The 18,889-nt window shown below is 47.1% G+C and overlaps 1 protein-coding gene across 2 annotated transcripts in view; it reads right to left on the reverse strand.

The window, feature by feature from the left end:
* Positions 1 to 18,889, reverse strand: part of ANTXR1 (ANTXR cell adhesion molecule 1) — a 126,531-nt gene that overhangs the window by 20,462 nt on the left and 87,180 nt on the right. For both annotated transcript variants that reach the window (XM_035118587.3, XM_088670877.1), the window contains exons 14-17: positions 16,953 to 16,994; positions 3,981 to 4,076; positions 3,021 to 3,188; positions 625 to 705 (exon numbers count right to left, since the gene is read on the reverse strand). In XM_035118587.3, coding sequence (XP_034974478.2) covers positions 625 to 705; positions 3,021 to 3,188; positions 3,981 to 4,076; positions 16,953 to 16,994 — 387 coding nt within the window. The remainder of the gene's footprint in view (positions 1 to 624; positions 706 to 3,020; positions 3,189 to 3,980; positions 4,077 to 16,952; positions 16,995 to 18,889) is intronic.

Genomic DNA, 18,889 nt, shown 5'->3' on the forward strand with positions numbered 1-18,889 from the left:
TGCTATGGTCCATGGGGTCACGAAGAGTCGGACACGACTAAATGACTAAACATGTGTGAGCGCAATGGCACTAATAGTTCAATATATTTTTGAAAATGCATAAGCCAAACAAAAACAAAAACACTTTAGTACAAAACTGATTACATTTCCTAAATGGCACCACCTGGAAGTGTGCTGAAGTCAAGAGGCAGAGCCCTGCATGGAAGGGAAAGGAAAGTGCAGGGGGTGGTATTATTTAAGGATAATGTTATGCAGATAGCCTATGATAAGTGAGTGAACAAAGGGTGGGGATTCTAGAATTTCCCTCGTGTGGAAGGGAGCCTCCGTAGTTCCTCCTGCCCCTTCCCTTTTCAATATGAACTCGGCGTGCTACATCTTCCCCCTCTTCGTTGCTCATCAATTTCCCCCTCCTTCTGCTGCCTATTTGGCATTAGCCACAGGATAGTGTGTCTCTGGCAAAAGCCAACGAGGATGCCGGCATGTCTTCCCAGCTCACCCTCCAGAGCAGACTTCAGCAGGTGTTCTGGATCGGCCGGTGGGGGGTGATGGGAGTTGGTCATACAAAACATCTGGAGGGCACCAGGCTTTTGCTCAGAGCAAGTTATTAGAAAAGGGCAACAATACCTTGTCTCCCGGTTGTGGTCGCATCACAGACACTCGGTCGTAACCTTTCCGCAGCAAAACCCAGAGGGCATCCAGCTTTCCCTGAAAATGAAACAAACATTGCTTAATGCAGCCGTTTAGCAGAGTGGTTGTCATCTTCTAAAAGCCTGCAAAGTAAGCAGAGCTACATTTCACTTTGACCTAGCTCCATCTTTTTTCTTTCTCTTTCTGTCTGTGTGCCTGTCTGTCTCAAAAGAAAAATGTGCAGCTGGGGAAAGGAGTCTCACGCTCATGAAAACCCCACTTTTCTTTTGAAAATGCAGGTTTCTAGCCAGTATACTCACAAAGTTGTGCTTGAGTCTTAGAGACCTGAATGGTGGGAGGATTTCCAGTGGTTGAGGGCGGGTCTTTCCCATGACTGGCAGGAGCAGAACAAATTATGCAAAGTAAGGAAATCATGCAGATATGCTCAGTTTGCATAATTCATACAGGCCACAGAATCCAGCTTCCCTTGGCACAGAATTTTGGAATCTTTCAGCACAACTCTGATTGCAACAGGGTCTAAGCAGCAATGTAGTTTCATGGACAGAAGAAACACTTCAACAAGCTTATAGATTTCAGGCCAGAATGATAAAATCCACCTCATCCAGACTTCCTTTTGCGTTGCAGGTCCAGGCTTTAAACTTGCATGTCAGACTTGTCAGAGGGCTTTTATTCTGTCCCAGCACTTTTTCTAGGAAAACCTGTGTTTTACTACTGTATTAGAGCAAACGCCAATTGGGCTTTAAGTGGATTGCCATTTGCTCCAATTTAGCAGTGAAACACGGGTTTCCCCAGGGAAAGTACCAGGAGAAAACAAACAAGCAAGTAAAAATTGCTTGGATACAGAGCTTTAAAGCGCAGATCTGTGCTTGGAAAATATGGTGCAAAAGAAAGAGTGGAAGAGCCCTTAGTTAACAATGGTGGCCTAACCTGGCAGCTGCCCTGTACCTATCCAATATTATCTATGAATCTTATAGATGGGCCTTTTCCAGAGCCCGATTTGATGCGATGCCTTCAGTTGTCTTACACGGCAAATTCTTCCGTATACCAATCGAAGAGCGCCTCTGTCCATGCATGTCCAACAAGGTGGAATCTATTATTCACATTCTTCTATTCTGTGAATTCTATAATGAAGACCGATCACGACTCATTTTACCCCTATTATCAAAATTCACACCCTTGCAATATTATCTGGAATTCCCCCCCAAAACGTTACGCAAATTCCTTCTGGAAGACGCTTTGAGCTCAGTATCCTACACTGTGGCCAAATTCTGCACCTTAGCTATTAAAAAACGTAAATCTCTTTTATTGAATAACCTATTATAACAATTTGTCCTGCCCTCCGCTGATGATATTGCGGCTACAGTTCTTAGTTACATTTCTTATTCCGCTGGACCTGTATTTTAAGTATTGTATATTGACTGTTAAAACCCCATATCAGTTGCTTTTATTGTTCATGTAGATAATTATGCAGAATTTCTGGTTTAATATGCTGGCTGTTTGCCGTAATAGACATTGACTTGATTCCTGTGACAATGGTGGAAGGAAAGGCTGGGGTTCTGGAGTGCTTTGTTGCTTCTGTAACCCTGGCACTTTTTAACTGGGTGGTGACACAACATACAAATCTGTTTTGCAAGAGGACAGAATCCGGAAGACAATACAGGCACATCTGTGGATCTTGCTTCCTCCTTCCAGAGACCCCACCATGAACTCCCCTCTCCCTCAAAAGAAGCAGCAGATCCACTCCAACAGAGAACATACCTTCTTCCACAGCAGGGCGTGCAAGTTCTCATTTCTGGAGTGAACAGACCAGGGCAGATGCAGAACAAGCTACGCTGGAATTTTACTCAGCAATCTCCTCGTATGCACACTAATGGATAGAGTCTGCTGAGCGTGCCAGAAATTTTTTGGCACTTCTACAGAGGAGGAATATTTGAAGGCGGCTTTGATCCATTTGTTCTAAGTGCGGGTTGTCCAGAAGAGTGTGAACGGACTTAACGTATGCCAGTCAAGGAGTGATTAGGTGCTTAATGCTCCTTAATTCTTGGGAATCACGTTCTAGATTTTTTTGAAGGTCCATCCTTCAGCTGGTCGTAGGGACTGGGAACGAGCAGTTGCAGCAGCTTGAATTTGGTCGCAAGAGGGAGAAGGGGGGAATTAGCTGGGGCCACCCAAGCAAAGGGGGCGGGGGGGGGGAAGCGTGTTCTGCAGAGACGGTTTATGGCCTATATATCTGATTCATTCATTGGCTGTTTGTTCAGGATTTTATGGTGTTTTTATTACTTTATTGTACACCAACACTTTTTTTTAACCAGTTAGAAGGTGGGGAAGGATGTTTCAGGGGTTGCAATGAAAATATCACGTATGAGAGGTACCTTAATTGGAGAGTACCACTTGTGGGGGGAAGACGACCTCCGCATGTTGTTTCCAAGATTCCTGGGCTCTGGGAATTCGTACTCTTGCTCTGGCATCTTGACCCGAGCGTTCTTGGCCTTCTCCAGCTTTGCACCTTCCTCAGTGGATCCCCTTTCCCCCCAGCGAACCTAAAAACACCCACAAAAAACTATTGAGCATTCAGTCACAGGATCATAGAAGCATCGGACTGTAGAGCCCCTTGCGGCCCAGCAATCACAGGTAAAACATTAGTGTTACGAGACAAACATGGCTTTGGGGACCTTAAATTTGCTTCATAATGTTGATAGGGGGGGGGGAATTCTCAACGCACATAACAAATCTCAGCCTTCAGGTTATCTCACAATTGCCTGCTGTCTGTCTCTCACAAAAAGCAGCTTTGTGGGGCCCCAACCCAGACTGGGACCACAGCAGAGGGTGAAAACACACACACCCCATCTCTCGGTGCTGTGGTCCCAATCTGGATTTAACCTTTCAACACCCTGTGCTGTTTTCCTGCCAAAACAGCATTTTTGCAGCAAACAGCAGTTTGGGGGCAAATTTCAGCATCAGGGGGAAGGGAATGTGGGCGGGGAAACAGTATGGAGATGAAAGAGTTATACACCCCTCTCCTCCACCCTAAGCTACAGTTCCCATCCAGACGAGGGTGAGTCCATCATTTTTTGCATCAGCAGCAATCCCTCCAGAGTTGCTTAAGAAGAGCCTGCTGGATCAGGCCAATGGGCCCATCTAGCCCAGCACCCTGTTCTCAGAATAGCCAAACCCATCCTTCTCCTTGAATTGGCCCAGTCCTCTTTCAAAGCCATCCACTTTGGTCGACATCACTGCCTCCTGTGGCAGTGAGTTCCACAGTTTAACTATGTGCTGTGTGAAAGAGTTCTCCTCTTATCTGTCCGGAATCTTCCATCTTAGTGTTCACTTACCTCCATCCGCTTAATTCCGCCAACGCCACGCCCACCATAATAGGAGGCGTCTACTGTTGGCCACTTTTTCTTGGGAAGCCCATCGTCGTCTTCTTCCTGAAAAATAAATAAAACAAGCAAAGATGACGATGGTGACGTTGATGATCATTTAAAGTTACAAAACACAAAATACATAATAAACGTAATAAAAACATGATAAAAATCCAAATTAACATATAACGTTTAACAACAATTTTAAACAACCCCACCCTCCAAATAAAACAGCACCCACCCAGTATTCCCCACTAAAGCTTCAGTTAATGGGGTTAAAAAAGGCACCTTTGTAGCACAACCCTGAGATCGCTCCATCTCGTTCTGACAACAGGGGGAGTCAGACCAGCCCGCCTACTTGAGGTGGGAGGCGACTGTGGGGGTCTGCATCACTCCTGCTGATGACCCAGGTGCCCACCCACCCTCTCATTGCCTGCATATTGTGTGCAGAATCCCTCCACACAAAGAGGAGACAGTGTGGCCATGGAGCAATTGGGGGGGGGGATAGCCTGCAAGGCTCCCCACATTCTTTCAACGGGTGTGGACCTCTTTTTGCTTTTTTTAAAAATAATTATTTTTATTAAGGATTTTCTTGAGTTACAAAGGTACTGCAATGTCTCATTTTTTTTTCCTTTTTCCATGTAACATTTTTACACATCAATTTTACTTATTGAGACATTAAGAGGAAGGGGGGAAAGAGGTGGGTGGGATGGGGAATTGGGTGTGGTGAATTGTCGATGTTTCTGTTTTTCTTGATATGTGTAGGGGGTTCGGCGTCAGCGTTGTTTGTGCAGGCTCTCTGTTGGTGAGAGAGGTCGGGATTCGTCTTAGGATGTGATTGCTCATTCGTGGTTGGCTGTGATGATCTTTAGTTTCTTGTGTGAGTGGGGAGGGAGGATGTTTTGATTAGGTTAACCATATTGATTTGTATGCTGACGGTAAGTTTTTGTTGTTGTCTTGTTGGGCTGTATAAGTGATGAAGGGGAACCAAACTGGGGTGAAGGTGTCTTCTTCTGTTTGTCCCCGTGTCAGTTTCAGCTTACTGGTTAGTTTTTCTAGTAGGGCCGTTTCCCATACAACCTGGTACCATTGGTCCATGCTTACTCCTGACAGGTCCCTCCAGCGTCTGGCTCTCTTTATGCTTTTAAACAGTGTGATGCGCAGCATCCACGTGCCACATAGGAGAATGGGATATAGTGAAAGTCCTGAAAGACCTCTCACTCTCTCCACCAGACGTTCCCTTTGTCCTCCCCTCGCAGGGTGCTGGCTACATTCCACAACTGCACCCTGGAAGCACAGAAAGTGACAGAGACCACGACACCCCACACCCCAAAACAGAAGACAGGGCTGTGAACTACGGAAGCACGCATGTAACCATCCCATGTTATGCAGCACATGTGTGTGTGTGTTAATAAGGGCAGGGCTTCCAACATGCAACCCTGCTGTTTCTCATTTGGATCAGGTGTCCCTACTGGCTTAAAGCTGTGCTCATTAATTCAGCCTTGCAGGAGGCAAAACTAACTTCTAATGCCTTAAACTGCATTAGAAGCTTCAGGAGCCGTTGGCAAGAGGTATTTCCTTCGCCTGGCGGGAGGTGTGGAATGTGATCTGTTATCTCCAAAATACATAAAATTGAGGCCGGAGAGCTGCTTTTAGGGGTGGAGAAGCATGAAAAAAAGGTGGCGCCAGTACTTGCTCATGTTTGGAAAAGTGGGGAACCTGTGTGTTGCATTCTCAGGAGTACATTTGCACCCTGAACTGAAAAATAACAAACCCAAACAGAGTTTTCTGCATATAAATATGAGGAAACTTTGCAGGCGGAAGGACTAAAAACCTGCTCTGATCCAAAGAAACAAATGGGAGAACCTGAATTCTGCTGATTGATGCCACACTCTGTGATGTAGCAGAATCAGAATGACAAATGTATCTGTGGTAGAGAACTGGCAGCCAATGGGCCAAATCAGGCCCCCAGATGGCAGCTGACTCAAGACTTCTGTCAGACAGAGGAGTCAGCACACCCTATTTATTGGTGATCATGGCCACTGGTCCCATCCCCATAGAAGGGGAAGAAATGGAGGCTTTCTTGGGCTCCTTGATCACTGCAGATGGTGACAGCAGTCACAAAATTAAAATACGCCTGCTTCTTGGGAGAAAAGCAATGACAAACCTAGACAGCATCTTAAAAAGCAGAGACATCACCTTGCCAACAAAGGTCCGTATAGTTAAAGCTATGGTTTCCCCAGTAGTGATGTATGGAAGTGAGAGCTGGACCATAAAGAAGGCTGATCGCCGAAGAATTGATGCTTTTGAATTATGGTGCTGGAGGAGACTCTTGAGAGTCCCATGGACTGCAAGAAGATCAAACCTATCCATTCTGAAGGAAATCAGCCCTGAGTGCTCACTGGAAGGACAGATCGTGAAGCTGATGCTCCAATACTTTGGCCACCTCATGAGAAGAGAAGACTCCCTGGAAAAGACCCTGATGTTGGGAAAGATGGAGGGCACTAGGAGAAGGGGACGACAGAGGACAAGATGGTTGGACAGTGTTCTCGAAGCTACCAACATGAGTTTGACCAAACTGCAGGAGGCAGTGCAAGACAGGAGTGCCTGGCGTGCTCTGGTCCATGGGGTCACGAAGAGTCGGACATGACTAAACGACTAAACAACATTTATTGGTGAGAGAGGGGAAACTTCAAGAAGGTTGCGAGCCCACGTCTTGCTTTTGTGCATCCTCTACTCTCCCTGTCCTGGGAGTCATAGAATCACAAAATTTTAGCTTGGAAGGGACCCAAAGAGCCATCTACTCCAGGGGTTGGAGAACTTTAAAAGGTGTTCCTAGTCTGGAGGTGTCCCTCACAGAAACCCAAAGGAAAAGGAGGCCGGCTCCAAGTGACAAGAGAGGCCTTCATTGCGTACAAACGTACGTAGGGTCAGCCTCCTAAAAAATAAGAGAGAAAGAGAAAAAGAGAAGGGCTGCATTTTGATGCTTTCTGGCATCTTCTTTTACACACATCCAACAGCACAGGTGATGACCACCTGTCAGACAGTTGCTGCAATCACAGCCACCTTTTCCATCACAGCTACAGTAACAACACACTTTTGGCATTCTTAAAGCACTCAGAGATCTTCCAGCCCTTCTGACTAGCTCACCCCAGCCTTTTCATTTTAATAACACATGAAAACACGTAACCCTCTTTCAGTGCCTTCCTTCGCTGCCTTCTTGCTCTGTGCCTGGCAATCTCGGCTTTCAGTTATTTATATTGATCTTTCTGTTCTCTTCTTGATCTAAGATTTAGTGTGATTACTACGTTAGGCTGATCTCCTTGTGTTTCGTTCCTCATGTTGCATCTTATCTGTGTTCATTTCATTCCTTCCAGTTGCACTAGGAGCTGTAGGAGAACACAGGCTTACGCAGCACATACTTCTGCTTAAAAACACACACAGCCTGTCGGTTCTATGAGGAAAGGTTCAGATTTCAGACTGCAAAGCTTTAAAGCTTTAGTTGGCCACCGTGAGAGCAGGATACTGGACTAGATGAGCCACTGGCCTGATCCAGCAGCCTCTTCTTACGTTCAAGGGCCATACAAATGTCAGAAGGCCCCTCTAGCCCTCTGTGGCTAGCAGATGCCCCGGCAATAACCAGGGCAAGAACTGGAGTACTGTGTCCAGTTCTGGGCACCACAGTTCAAGAAGGATACAGACAAGCTGGAACGTGTCCAGAGGAGGGCAACCAAAATGGTCAAAGGCCTGGAAACAATGCCTTATGAGGAACGGCTTAGGGAGCTGGGTATGTTTAGCCTGGAGAAGAGAAGGTTAAGGGGTGATATGATAGCCATGTTCAAATATATAAAAGGATGTCATATAGAAGAGGGTGAAAGGTTGCTTTCTGCTGCTCCAGAGAAGCAGACACGGAGCAATGGATTCAAACTACAAGAAAGAAGATTCCACCTAAACATTAGGAAGAACTTCCTGACAGTAAGAGCTGTTCGGCAGTGGAATTTGCTGCCAAGGAGTGTGGTGGAGTCTCCTTCTTTGGAGGTCTTTAAGCAGAGGCTTGACAGGCATATGTCGGGAATTCTTTTGATGGTGTTTCCTGCTTGGCAGGGGGTTGGACTGGATGGTCCTTGTGGTCTCTTCCAACTCTATGATTCTATGGACAAGAGCTTTCCTCCTGCTCAAGATCCCAGGCAACGGGTGTGCAGAGTCTTTCCCGAGGGAGCTAATATAGCCATCATAACTAGTCTCCGCAGGCAGCCTTATTCTATGTGACTTTATCTAACCCCCGTTTGAAGCTCAGTTTGTGGCCACTGACCACATCCTGTGGCAGCAAATTCCATAGTCCAAATATGCAATGATGTGCAAAGAAGGGCTTCCTTTTGTCTGCCCTGCATCTTCCAAAGGTCCAGCTTCCCTGGATGACCCCCTCTGGGCCTGCTTTCTCCACACTATGCATACTTTTATAATATATCTGTCATCTTCCCGCAATCCTCCCTACTCATCTTTTTTTTCTAAACTAATATGTTGTTGTTTAAAACCATGGGGCGGCTGAAACAGCCACTGCAAAAAAGCAGGCTGAAGCTGTCACTTCAAAGGGCACTCTTTGGGGGGGGGGAGACTAAGGGGCTATCAAGCGTGGCCCCCCTGCCCCAAGGGCTCTGAGGGGAGTGAGTGTGGGGTGATGGGGGCTGCTGTGCTCAGCCTCCAGGTGGGCAACCAGCAGGCTCCTGTCCCCTGCCGAGCCTGAAACTGGCTACCTCTGGCCTTGGGGTGAGGTGGGGTGGACTCTGCCTCCAGGGACCAGGCAGCCAGCAGCAGAGAGACCTGGAGCCAAGGGCAGTTGATGGAGAGAGGAAGCCCTCCTCTCCTCAGGGCCGCCTGGGGCTCCTCTTACAATGGGCCAGCCTGCAAGTCCAAAGTAAGGAGGAGGGCGCTGGAAAACTCTGGCCTCAGCCTTCTCAGTCCCCTAATGGGTCAGGCAGGTGGGCGGGCAAGTTCTTTGGCTCTCCTCCATTGCTGGAGGTTGTAGTAGATCAGGGACGTCCAACAGTGACCAACTGGTTGATTGTAGATCGCGGCCCTCCCCCCAAAAAACAACAACAACAGCTCAACAACTTTGGCTCCCTAAAAAAAGCTCAACAATTTAGGCTCCCTAAAAAAAGCTCAACAACTTTTGTCAAACCAATGGATAGATCACTGCCAGTTGTTTCACAGTGGGAGTAGATGGCAGCCTCTTGGAAGTTTGGACATGCCTGTACTAGATGACCCTCAAGGGTTCCTTCCAACTCAACAATTCTATGATTCTGTGATAAGGAGGGGTTGGCATATGTGCAGCCGGGGGCGGGAAAGGCTACATGGGCAGGGAGGTGCCATTTTCTGGTTCGCCTCAGGCAACAAAATGTCTTGGGCTGGTCCTGCAAGGAAGGAAGGAAAAGAGAGGAAACTGCAGCAGCTCTGGGTGCCCTGTCAGGGATAGTGACATGCCTTTTACAGATGCCCCTTTGGCCTGGTTTAGTGCTGTGGTTGCCTTGAGTGTAAATCAGTTTAGTGCATGGTTTGACTCTTTCGATAAAGGGTGTTAAGTCGGTCTTTGCAAGGGACTCTGCTCCATGCAGGCAGAGTTCCCACTTTACTAGATCCTCTGACATGCCAGGGAGTTTGCATGGAGCTTTTCGTGAGGGTTTTATTTTATCATATTTCTTTGCTGTTGCTTGAAAATGGGAAGGAAAACCATCCAAATCTTTTCTTTTCTTTTCTTGTCGTCTCTCTCTCTCTCTCTCTCTCTCTCTCTCTCTCTCTCTCTCTCTCTCTCTCTCTCTCTCCTCACTTTGTTACTGCAAAGGCCTTCGCACAACAGGAAATACCAGCGCTTAAGACACTCTCCGCAGGGCCTTAAAAACCTTGCAAGCCATTTAAGATTTTGGGGCAGGAGGAGTCGACAGGCCAGAAAACTCAAAACAGCAGCAGCAACAGCGATGCCGAATCAAAGAAGAAGCCACGCAAATCCCGTGACAGGATGAAGCTTCTCAAAATACGTTAAGAGGCTCCATTTTCTGTGCTGTGAACAAGAGAAACATTTGGAGGAAAAGATGCTGCAAGCAGAATTCCTCAGTCACTCCGCTGCCCCACTCGACCCCACACAAGCAGAAGTTGCACCCATGCATGTTTTGGGCCATGGGTCAGCCAGGGTGCTTTGCTGCCCCTCCTGGGGGTGAGTGGGTACCCCTCCCCATAATATGGCAAGCCCTCCTCTAGCACAGGCATGGGCAAACTTGGCCCTTCAGATGTTTTGGGACTACAACTCCCATCATCCCTAGCTAACAGGACCAGTGGTCAGGGATGATGGGAATTGCAGTCTCAAAACATCTGGAGGGCCGGGTTTGTCTCTAGCACTTCAGGTGCAGAGAAAAGGACCCGGTTCTCAGACCTAGGATTCCCACCTGAGCCACCACACCCAGAAGGCAGACAACAGCGGGTGGCCCGACTTGGTCTGCTTTAGTCTAGGAACGTGGAGTAAATGCAGAGTCAGACCAATGGTCCAAATAGCTCAGTATTGTCCACACTGACTGGCAGCAGCTTTCCATGGTTTCAGGCAGGGGACATTCCCACCGTATCTGGAGGTGCTGCTGAAGATTGAACATGAGACCTTCTGCATGCAAATCAGTCTTTCTCCCGCACCAGTATGTTCCGGTGGTTCCTGAAATAAAAAAAGCAAGCTCCCTACCCCTTGCATGCTGTATTTCTCCCTCTTTTTCTTAAGGAAACAGCCATTTCCTGGTCAACATACAGGAAGAATAGTTTGACATAATCTCCTCACTGGTGGTGGTGGGGGTGTGTGTGTTGCTGCTCGGGTAAAACACCCCCAACTGAACCAGCCAAACTTCCAGGAAAGTGCATTTAAGGGGACTAGATACTGATATATAAAAATCTGTTTTAGCTACAGTTTGGAAAAAAAAATTCTTTTGCAAGAAGAGATCCACCGTCACAAAAACAGCACCCTCTCCTCCAAAATACTTATTTGTCTCACATTACAAAATTTGGAACCATCTGCTCCTGAACGAGCATCATTTGTTGGCAACGTCAGAATGCTTTTGCTGCCAAGAGCCCTTCAAAACACATGGAAAAAGCATCCCATCAGCTAGGAATGAAACAAGATTAGGAAGAGCTTGGGTATCTGTCATACCCCTTGACCGCTTCAATTCTACCAAATAATTTTTGCTCGAGGTAGATCTCTTTTCTGAGCCTTCCCTCACACATTTCCCCGGTTTTTCTGTAGTGCCTAAAGGCTAGAGGTAGGTTATTTCTTTGATGTGAAAGTGAAGGTTCTCTGGTGCTAAAAACAGAGTTTGTGTAGTGATGAGCCTCTCATGACATGGACTGCACTGCAGCGATTTGGTAAGGAGGAGGAAAGCTTTGGCAGGTCCAAATGCCATTTGAGGCATTTCTGATTGGGCTCCACCTCCATCCGTTCCAGCCAGCATGGCCAATGGTCAGGTCTGCCCAACAACACCTGGAGGGCCACAGACTAGAACTCAGAGGCCAGAGACCAGTTGCCGGGAAATACTTAAAAATATGACATATGTTCTCAGGATTCAAATCTGGCATCAAGGGGCTGGAAACAAATTACTTCTTTCCAACACAAGTCGTTTCAATAAAATATAAATATTACAATATCTATTTTCGATCTTGGAGTTTTCGATCTGGGATTTTCTGAAGTGGGTGTTGGTGATTTTTCTATTTTTTGCTCTATTACTGCATAGAAAGAAAGAGAGGGAGGGAGGGAGGGAGAAGTCAGCCATATGGAGTCTATTTGACTTGATGGGTACTTCTCCTTAACTGTCACCTGACTGCCAGAAGATGAGTTGCAAAACAAACAATGAAAAGCAAAGCAAGAGCCCAACATTACTTGATTTATTTATGTTTCGATGCTGCTATAAGAAACAAAAACAGCTGACTGTTACTCACTCTGCCCTTGTAATCTAAACTGAATACTCCTGTTTATTATTACCAATAGTGAAAGTAAAAGCTACCAGGCCTCACCAGTACAGCCAATGGATGTATAGAAATATTACGCGTCCAGCCTTGCCTCTTCCTTGGGTCCCTCCAGAACTGCGCCTATCACTATGTCTTATTTTCAGGGTATGGCTTATATTGCGCAAATGCTTAGAAATTCTGCTATGGCTTATTTTATGGGTATGTCTTATTTTAGGAGAAACAGGGGTAGTTCTGGGAAATGTGTTTTATGTGATGGGCCAATGGCCATAATAAATATCATTCATTGAATGGCAATGCCCATCAACTTTGCGGGGGACCCTCAAATATTGTAAGGGGGTTGCGGAAGGGACCTCGGCCCCAAGAGTTGGCTGCTATGCTGTGCAGTCACATAAGATGTTTAAAATTTCAGTTGCCTCTGGCTTAATGAACTATTGCTTTGGCTACAAGAAGCAGCTGCTTCTTCCCAAAACGCACTCCCTACCTCGGCGGCCCACTGTTGCTCGCGAAAGCTCCACCTTCCAGGCACAGAACCTGCTTCTCATCTGTTCCCAATCACATCAGGGTTGCATTCAAGTCCCACACCCTTCCCTTGAGGTCCCTGGCTCTGCTACAAGGCACCATCCTCCCCGCTTTGCCCTTCCCACCGCCGAGGTGTGAGCCTGGGGTGACCGGGAGAGGAGGGGGAGATTGCCTGTACAACACACGGGTGGGTAATAATAATGCATTTCCTGCTGCACTGAGCGCCGCCGCTCGCCCTCAAGTTTATTTAACTATATCTGCCCATGAGATCTTTCAGGGAGAGGAAAAAAGGAAATAATCTGGAAAAGAATAATAAACACAGATAAAAGCTAGACCAGCAGCTCTGCAGTACAAATGGGTGACTGCCAAATCTTCACTGACTCCGAAAGCTACAGGGGGGTGGGGTTGCCAGGCCTTAATTCTCCTACACCTGCAAGAAGCACTTCACTAACCTAGTACTGATGTTGGACCCCTATTAAGTCATGCTTTCGGTGGAAAAGCAAGATGAATTTGGCAACAGATACAGCGTAACACATAAAACAATCGTGTTTGAGATTCCATTCAGTACAGCGCAGGAGTACAGCTCTCTGGGGATGGTATTTAAGGTCTGTAATGATTCTCTGTGTTGATTCCTATGAGTTTTCAAAATCCCTCATATTTATTGAGTCAAAAACTTTGGTGCTTTATCTTAAATTAAATGGGATAGCCATCTTCAAATATCTGAAGGTGGAGCCAGCTTGGTTTCATGTGGCCACTGTGGAGCAGTGCAAGCGTGCCTGCCACCAGCCAAGGCTGGTCCGACAGCTGTGGCCTCTTCTGGCCAAAGTGATTCTGCTCTGCTAGCATTTTTTGAGGGACCCAGGTGGCACTGTGGGTTAAACCACAGAGCCTAGGGCTTGCTGATCAGAAGGTCGGCGGTTCGAATCCCTGTGACGGGGTGAGCTCCCGTTGCTTGGTCCCAGCTCCTGCCAACCTAGCAGTTCGAAAGCACGTCAAAATGCAAGTAGATAAATAGGAACCGCTACAGCGGGAAGGTAAACGGCGTTTCCATGTGCTGGTCTGGTTTGCCAGAAGCGGCTTTGTCATGCTGGCCACATGACCTGGAAGCTATACGCCGGCTCCCTTGGCCAATAATGCGAGATGAGCGTGCAACCCCAGAGTCGGTCACGACTGGACCTAATGGTCAGGGGTCCCTTTACCTTTACCTAGCATTCAGTTTAGACTATTGGATGACCATCCTTCCCTTTTGTTTATCGAGGAATCCTCCTTCTGGTCATTATCCAGCCTGTCATTAGTTTGGTCTTTCTGACAGTATCAATGATCTGAGTGAAAACAATCTTAGTGAGACGCACTCAGCTTGGCTGACTCCTGAAATACCAGCCTTTGAATATCCATCGCTGCGCACACACAAACCCATCTAGCAATCATTGACCTATAATGCCATGCCATGGTTTCTCTTGGGGGGATTCACCCTGGAGCTGAGGACCCCTCCCCAATGACATGTTTTTGGACAGATCATATGGAAGGAAAGGTATAACTTGCTCCTTCCCTATTTCTTTCTGTCTCTCTTGCCAGTTTTCCAACTTCCATTGCTCCCCCTTCCCTTCCCCCCTGCTAAAGCATAACTGTGCCCTGGGTTCTCTGCCAACTCCTTTCCCACTCCCTCTATAACCCTTTCCTCTCCGAGACAGCCTTCAAGTATACTGCATATTATTTTAGTCTATTAACAAAACTTTCCTTTTCTGGAAAAGCTTGGGCTTCATCTGATATTCCCTCCTAGGTACCTCACAAGGGCACTCCACTACCTAGCCTAAGGTTCCCAAAGCAGCCTTCAACAACTTCCAGATGTTTGGGACTACAATTCCAATCGGTTGTGCTACTTGGAGCTCATGGGAGTTGTGGTTCAAAACATCTTTCGGGAACCAGGTGGCCAAAGGCTGTCCTGGAGTTAGAATAAACTTTGCTAGAACTTGTGGATCCAATGAAGCGGAATGTTGGAAGATTCAGGACAGATGAAAGGAAGCATTTCATTAAACTATGGAACTCCCTCCCACAGGAGGCAGGGATGGGCACTAACTTGAGGATTATGGAGGAGAAGGCATGGAGGAGAAGGCGGTCAATAGCTATGACCTGCCTCCAGAATTGGAGGGAGCAACTGTGATCAGGTCCAGCTTGATAGTTTTCCACAACTGTTCTCACACTTCAGCCACTATGGACTAAATGGGCCATGGCCTGATCCAACAGGCTTTTCTTAGGTTCTTAGAGTTATACGTTTTGTTAAACATGTTAGTTTCTGAACAAGCTCTGCTAGACCAACAGCACCATGTCCTCTGGCTAGATAGAACCAGAACTACAGAGAAAAAAAGATTCCTCTATCACTGGAGCTAAATCTCTGCCCCAGCCATCCATGCTTATTCACTAAATGCCCAGGTCACTAGCTTTTATGGTTGAGAACCCCATGGGGTGATGTCTGAGGAAGTTGCACCCACTTTGGTTGAAGCCCAAATACTGAATGCAAATGGTCTCTTATGAGGTTATGTGAACCTTCCCCGAAGTAAAGCAAGCTGGTTCTAATGTATTGGACACAGCTTTGGCCACTGCCCCACTTGTTTTCCCCTTCAACATGGCTAAGATGGGGAAATGCAGCCCTTCTCTATTGCCCCAAGGGACCCAGGTGGCACTGTGGGTTAAACCACAGAGTCTACTGGTAGGGCTTGCTGATCAGAAGGTCGGCGGTTCGAATCCCTGTGACGGGGTGAGCTCCCGTTGCTTGGTCCCAGCTCCTGCCAACCTAGCAGTTCGAAAGCACGTCAAAATGCAAGTAGATAAATAGGAACCGCTACAGCGGGAAGGTAAATGGCGTTTCCATGTGCTGCTCTGGTTTGCCAAAAGCGGCTTTGTCATGCTGGCCACATGACCTGGAAGCTATACGCCGGCTCCCTCGGCCAATAACACGAGATGAGCGCGCAACCCCAGAGTCGGTCACGACTGGACCTAATGGTCAGGGGTCCCTTTACCTTTACCTCTATTGGCCCAAGATCGAAGGAGGCCTTTTTGGGAGAGGAGCATGCTTTCCTCCCTCCCCTGTGCAAGCCAATGGAGGCCACCTCCATCAGATTATCCAAGGGTGGAAAAAGCACCCTAAAAATGACTAGTATTGGTGTGGAATTCCACTCCTCCAAACTATCACCCCTTGACAGTGAACAGGGAGACAGAGTTGAAGCAAGTCATGTCCAAAGTGGTCCAGGGCAAAGATACCTCTTATAGGAAACACATGAAGCTGCATCCATGTCAAATCTTGAGTCAAAGCTCATTGGTCCATCAAGGTCAGGATCATCTGCATTCACTGGCACCAGCTCTCCAAGATTTAGGACAAAAGCCTTTCCCAGTCCTACAGGGAAATGCCAGGGTTTTAACCTGGCTCCTTCTCCATGCAAAGCCTGTCTCTGACCCTGAGCTGCAGACCTTCCTCAGTCTAAGGCTCAAATGCTGCAACAGCAGCAGCTTCTAGGAGTTCAGTCTCTCCAGGAGAAGAACACAGATGATTGCTTTGGTTTTGCAAGAAGGCTCCTCTCAACAGAAGTCACAATCACCTCTTTTGCTAAATTGCAACCATGCTACTGAATGCAACAAACCTGCCAAGTGTGTCTATCGCTAGTTGTTAAGTGGGCAAGATGACATCAGTTGCAAGCATTATCCAATTACAGGCTGGCTAGTGGCTTGGCCCTCTTGCCATGTGGGTGAAGACATGTGGACCCGAGACAACAACTGAGGGCTTAAAGCAACACAGCAATTCAAGATGTGGGAACTGAATCGAACCGCCCATTTCCATGAACAAATGCTCAGGTTCACCCAGGAGAATAATCACCAGGACACTGGATTTTGATGGTGTTGGCTGGCTTGGGCCCCACTCAGTGAAAACAAACAAGCAGAACTCAAGCGGCAACATTATTCAAGAGGTTTCACGATTCAGAGCAACATCCAGAGGTTTCAGAGAAAAGGAGGAGATCAACAGCAAACAGATTGCATTTCACACCCAGCATCTTATCACTGCATGACACGGCAAACGAGGGAGATAGACACACAGGAGTGCGGAAGGTGATTGGCCTGGTGGGCCAGATCCGTATCTGTACTCACCAGCCGTACAGGCCAACTTTGACAGGCCAGCAGGAAAAGCCCACCTGTCAATCACCTGGTGCCATTACAACCTACCTGTCAAAGTCCCTTGCACAACACTCTCCAGCTGGTTGTCAGGTGACAGAAAAGCACTGCAAAAGGAGCTTTGCAAGTCCAAGGCTCAGTGCTTCCCAAGCCTCAAGCAGAGGGCTGACAAAGCTGCTTTCTGCAGGGATTGATGACGGCACGATTGAGTTTCCCACAGGGCAAAGGCAAGAGGAGCAATTCAGAAGCCATAATGAAGTTGGCACTTACCTCGCTGTCTTCCATGGGGGGTGGGGGAGGCTCCTTAATGATCTAAAAAGAATGAAGAAGAAACACGGGGGCTTAGTCCATAGCCAGGCTGCTCTACAGTCGGGTTTTAAACTCAGTCAAGACTCACTTCCCAGAACATGTGAAGAAATGGTTAGAGAGTAGCTCTAAGCATGGTCAGAGTGCATGGACACACTTTCTCCGGCTATCATGCAACTAAGTGAGGTGGATGGAAGAAAGGCCCACCCCCTTGGCCTGAAGGGCACCATCACTTAGGTGTAGCTCTCACAAACTGCCTCATTCTTTTGAGATGCTGAAGAGGACACTTGAGTAGCCAGCTAAGGTCCTTTCTTACAAAGAAACTGGCCAGACCAGTTCAGCAAACTCTTCTCTTACATTCTAACCCTCTCTGGGTGCAGGATCACAAGAACTGGAAGGGGCTCAGGGCATCATCCAGGCTGACCCACACCAAACCCACAATAACACGTACTCACAAAATCCACATTTTGCCTAATTGATTTGTTCCCTGGCACACAGCAATAAGGATCAACTGTAGCTTTGTCCCCCGCCCATCTCTCCTGGATAGGGATAAAATGTGGGATGAATGAACACAGATGCCAGCCAACACTCCTTGAAGGAAGGGTGGGATGAAAATTAAATAAATACATTTAACGAAAGTAAATTGAGTCCAGAATTTTACTCTGCATGTGAGGGGTTCTGTTTGGGTTTTCTATTAAGAAAAATAGGTCTGGGGTCTTCACCATAGAAACTGTCAAAGCTGATGTGAGTGAGGCTGCTATTTCTTGCACACACACACACACACACACACACACACACACACACACACACATCTCTAACGCAGCAAGGAGCTGGCAAATGCCACAGCGATTCTCTCCAAGGGTAGCATGGAGTCCATCCAGCAAGAAAGCGAAAACAGAGGCATGACAAGCATCTCTCCTAAACCTCAGATGCAGCAGCCTTGGAGAGGAACAGAGAGCTCAATCTCTCCCTATGTAAGAAGGAGCAAAATAAATCAGGCCAATGGAGCTTCAGGAGGTTTAATTCACCAAACTTTTTCTGGAAAACCTGCGGCCATAAACTCACCCCAAGTGCCCCCTACCCTACAGAAAGCATTGTTCAGAATAGTGGTTTGCACAACCCACTAAGGAAGATAATAGTACAATCAATTTCAAAGCAGTAACAATTAGTTTCATATTTATTCAATTAAAACTATTTGGTTTAATTGATTCAGCAAAACTGATTAACCTCATCCAGTGATTCCCAGCTTTTCAAGTCTAATAGTCGTTTACACCTCCATTGCCCCCCTGGCTCTTAGCCTGCCCCCTCCCCAAGGTAATCCCCCTCAGGGCAGTCTCACCCACTTTGGGAACCATTGCACAGATCTACCGCTGGCTTGAGATTTTGTGCAGCCCACGCTCTGGGCCCCACCTCCTCCTCTCCAAGCCCTTGCCTGCCCACCTGTCTTCTTTGAAGATCACTCATAGCCAAGTAAGATTGTCTTCCATGGACACGGTTTTAACAGTGAGTCCTTAAGTGACTTTGGAGGCCAATTCTGGATCCACACATCCTTCCACAGTGGGGACCTAGGTTTCTGGGTGGGAGTTGATCATGGTGAGGGTTTGCCAAACGTGCCTTCCTCTTAGCACTTTTCATCCTGAGTTTGAGCATCTTCAAAGTTCACGACACCTTTGGTAAAGGCTGTTCTCCAAATGTTCTCCCATTTGTCGGTGTTTATACTACTTTTTATATTTTAAATTTGCCTTGAGAGAAACCTCTTTTGTTGACCACCAGCATTACGCTTTCCATTTTTAAGTTCGGAATAGGAAGACGATAATCAGGCAACTGAACAGCATTAACCAGTCCAACAAAATTGATGTTGAATAATTGTTGCTTCGACACTGGTGATCTTTGCTTCCAGT

Source organism: Zootoca vivipara, chromosome 6 (genome assembly GCF_965207765.1).
Source record: "Zootoca vivipara chromosome 6, rZooViv2.hap1.1, whole genome shotgun sequence".
Taxonomy (NCBI): domain Eukaryota; kingdom Metazoa; phylum Chordata; class Lepidosauria; order Squamata; family Lacertidae; genus Zootoca; species Zootoca vivipara.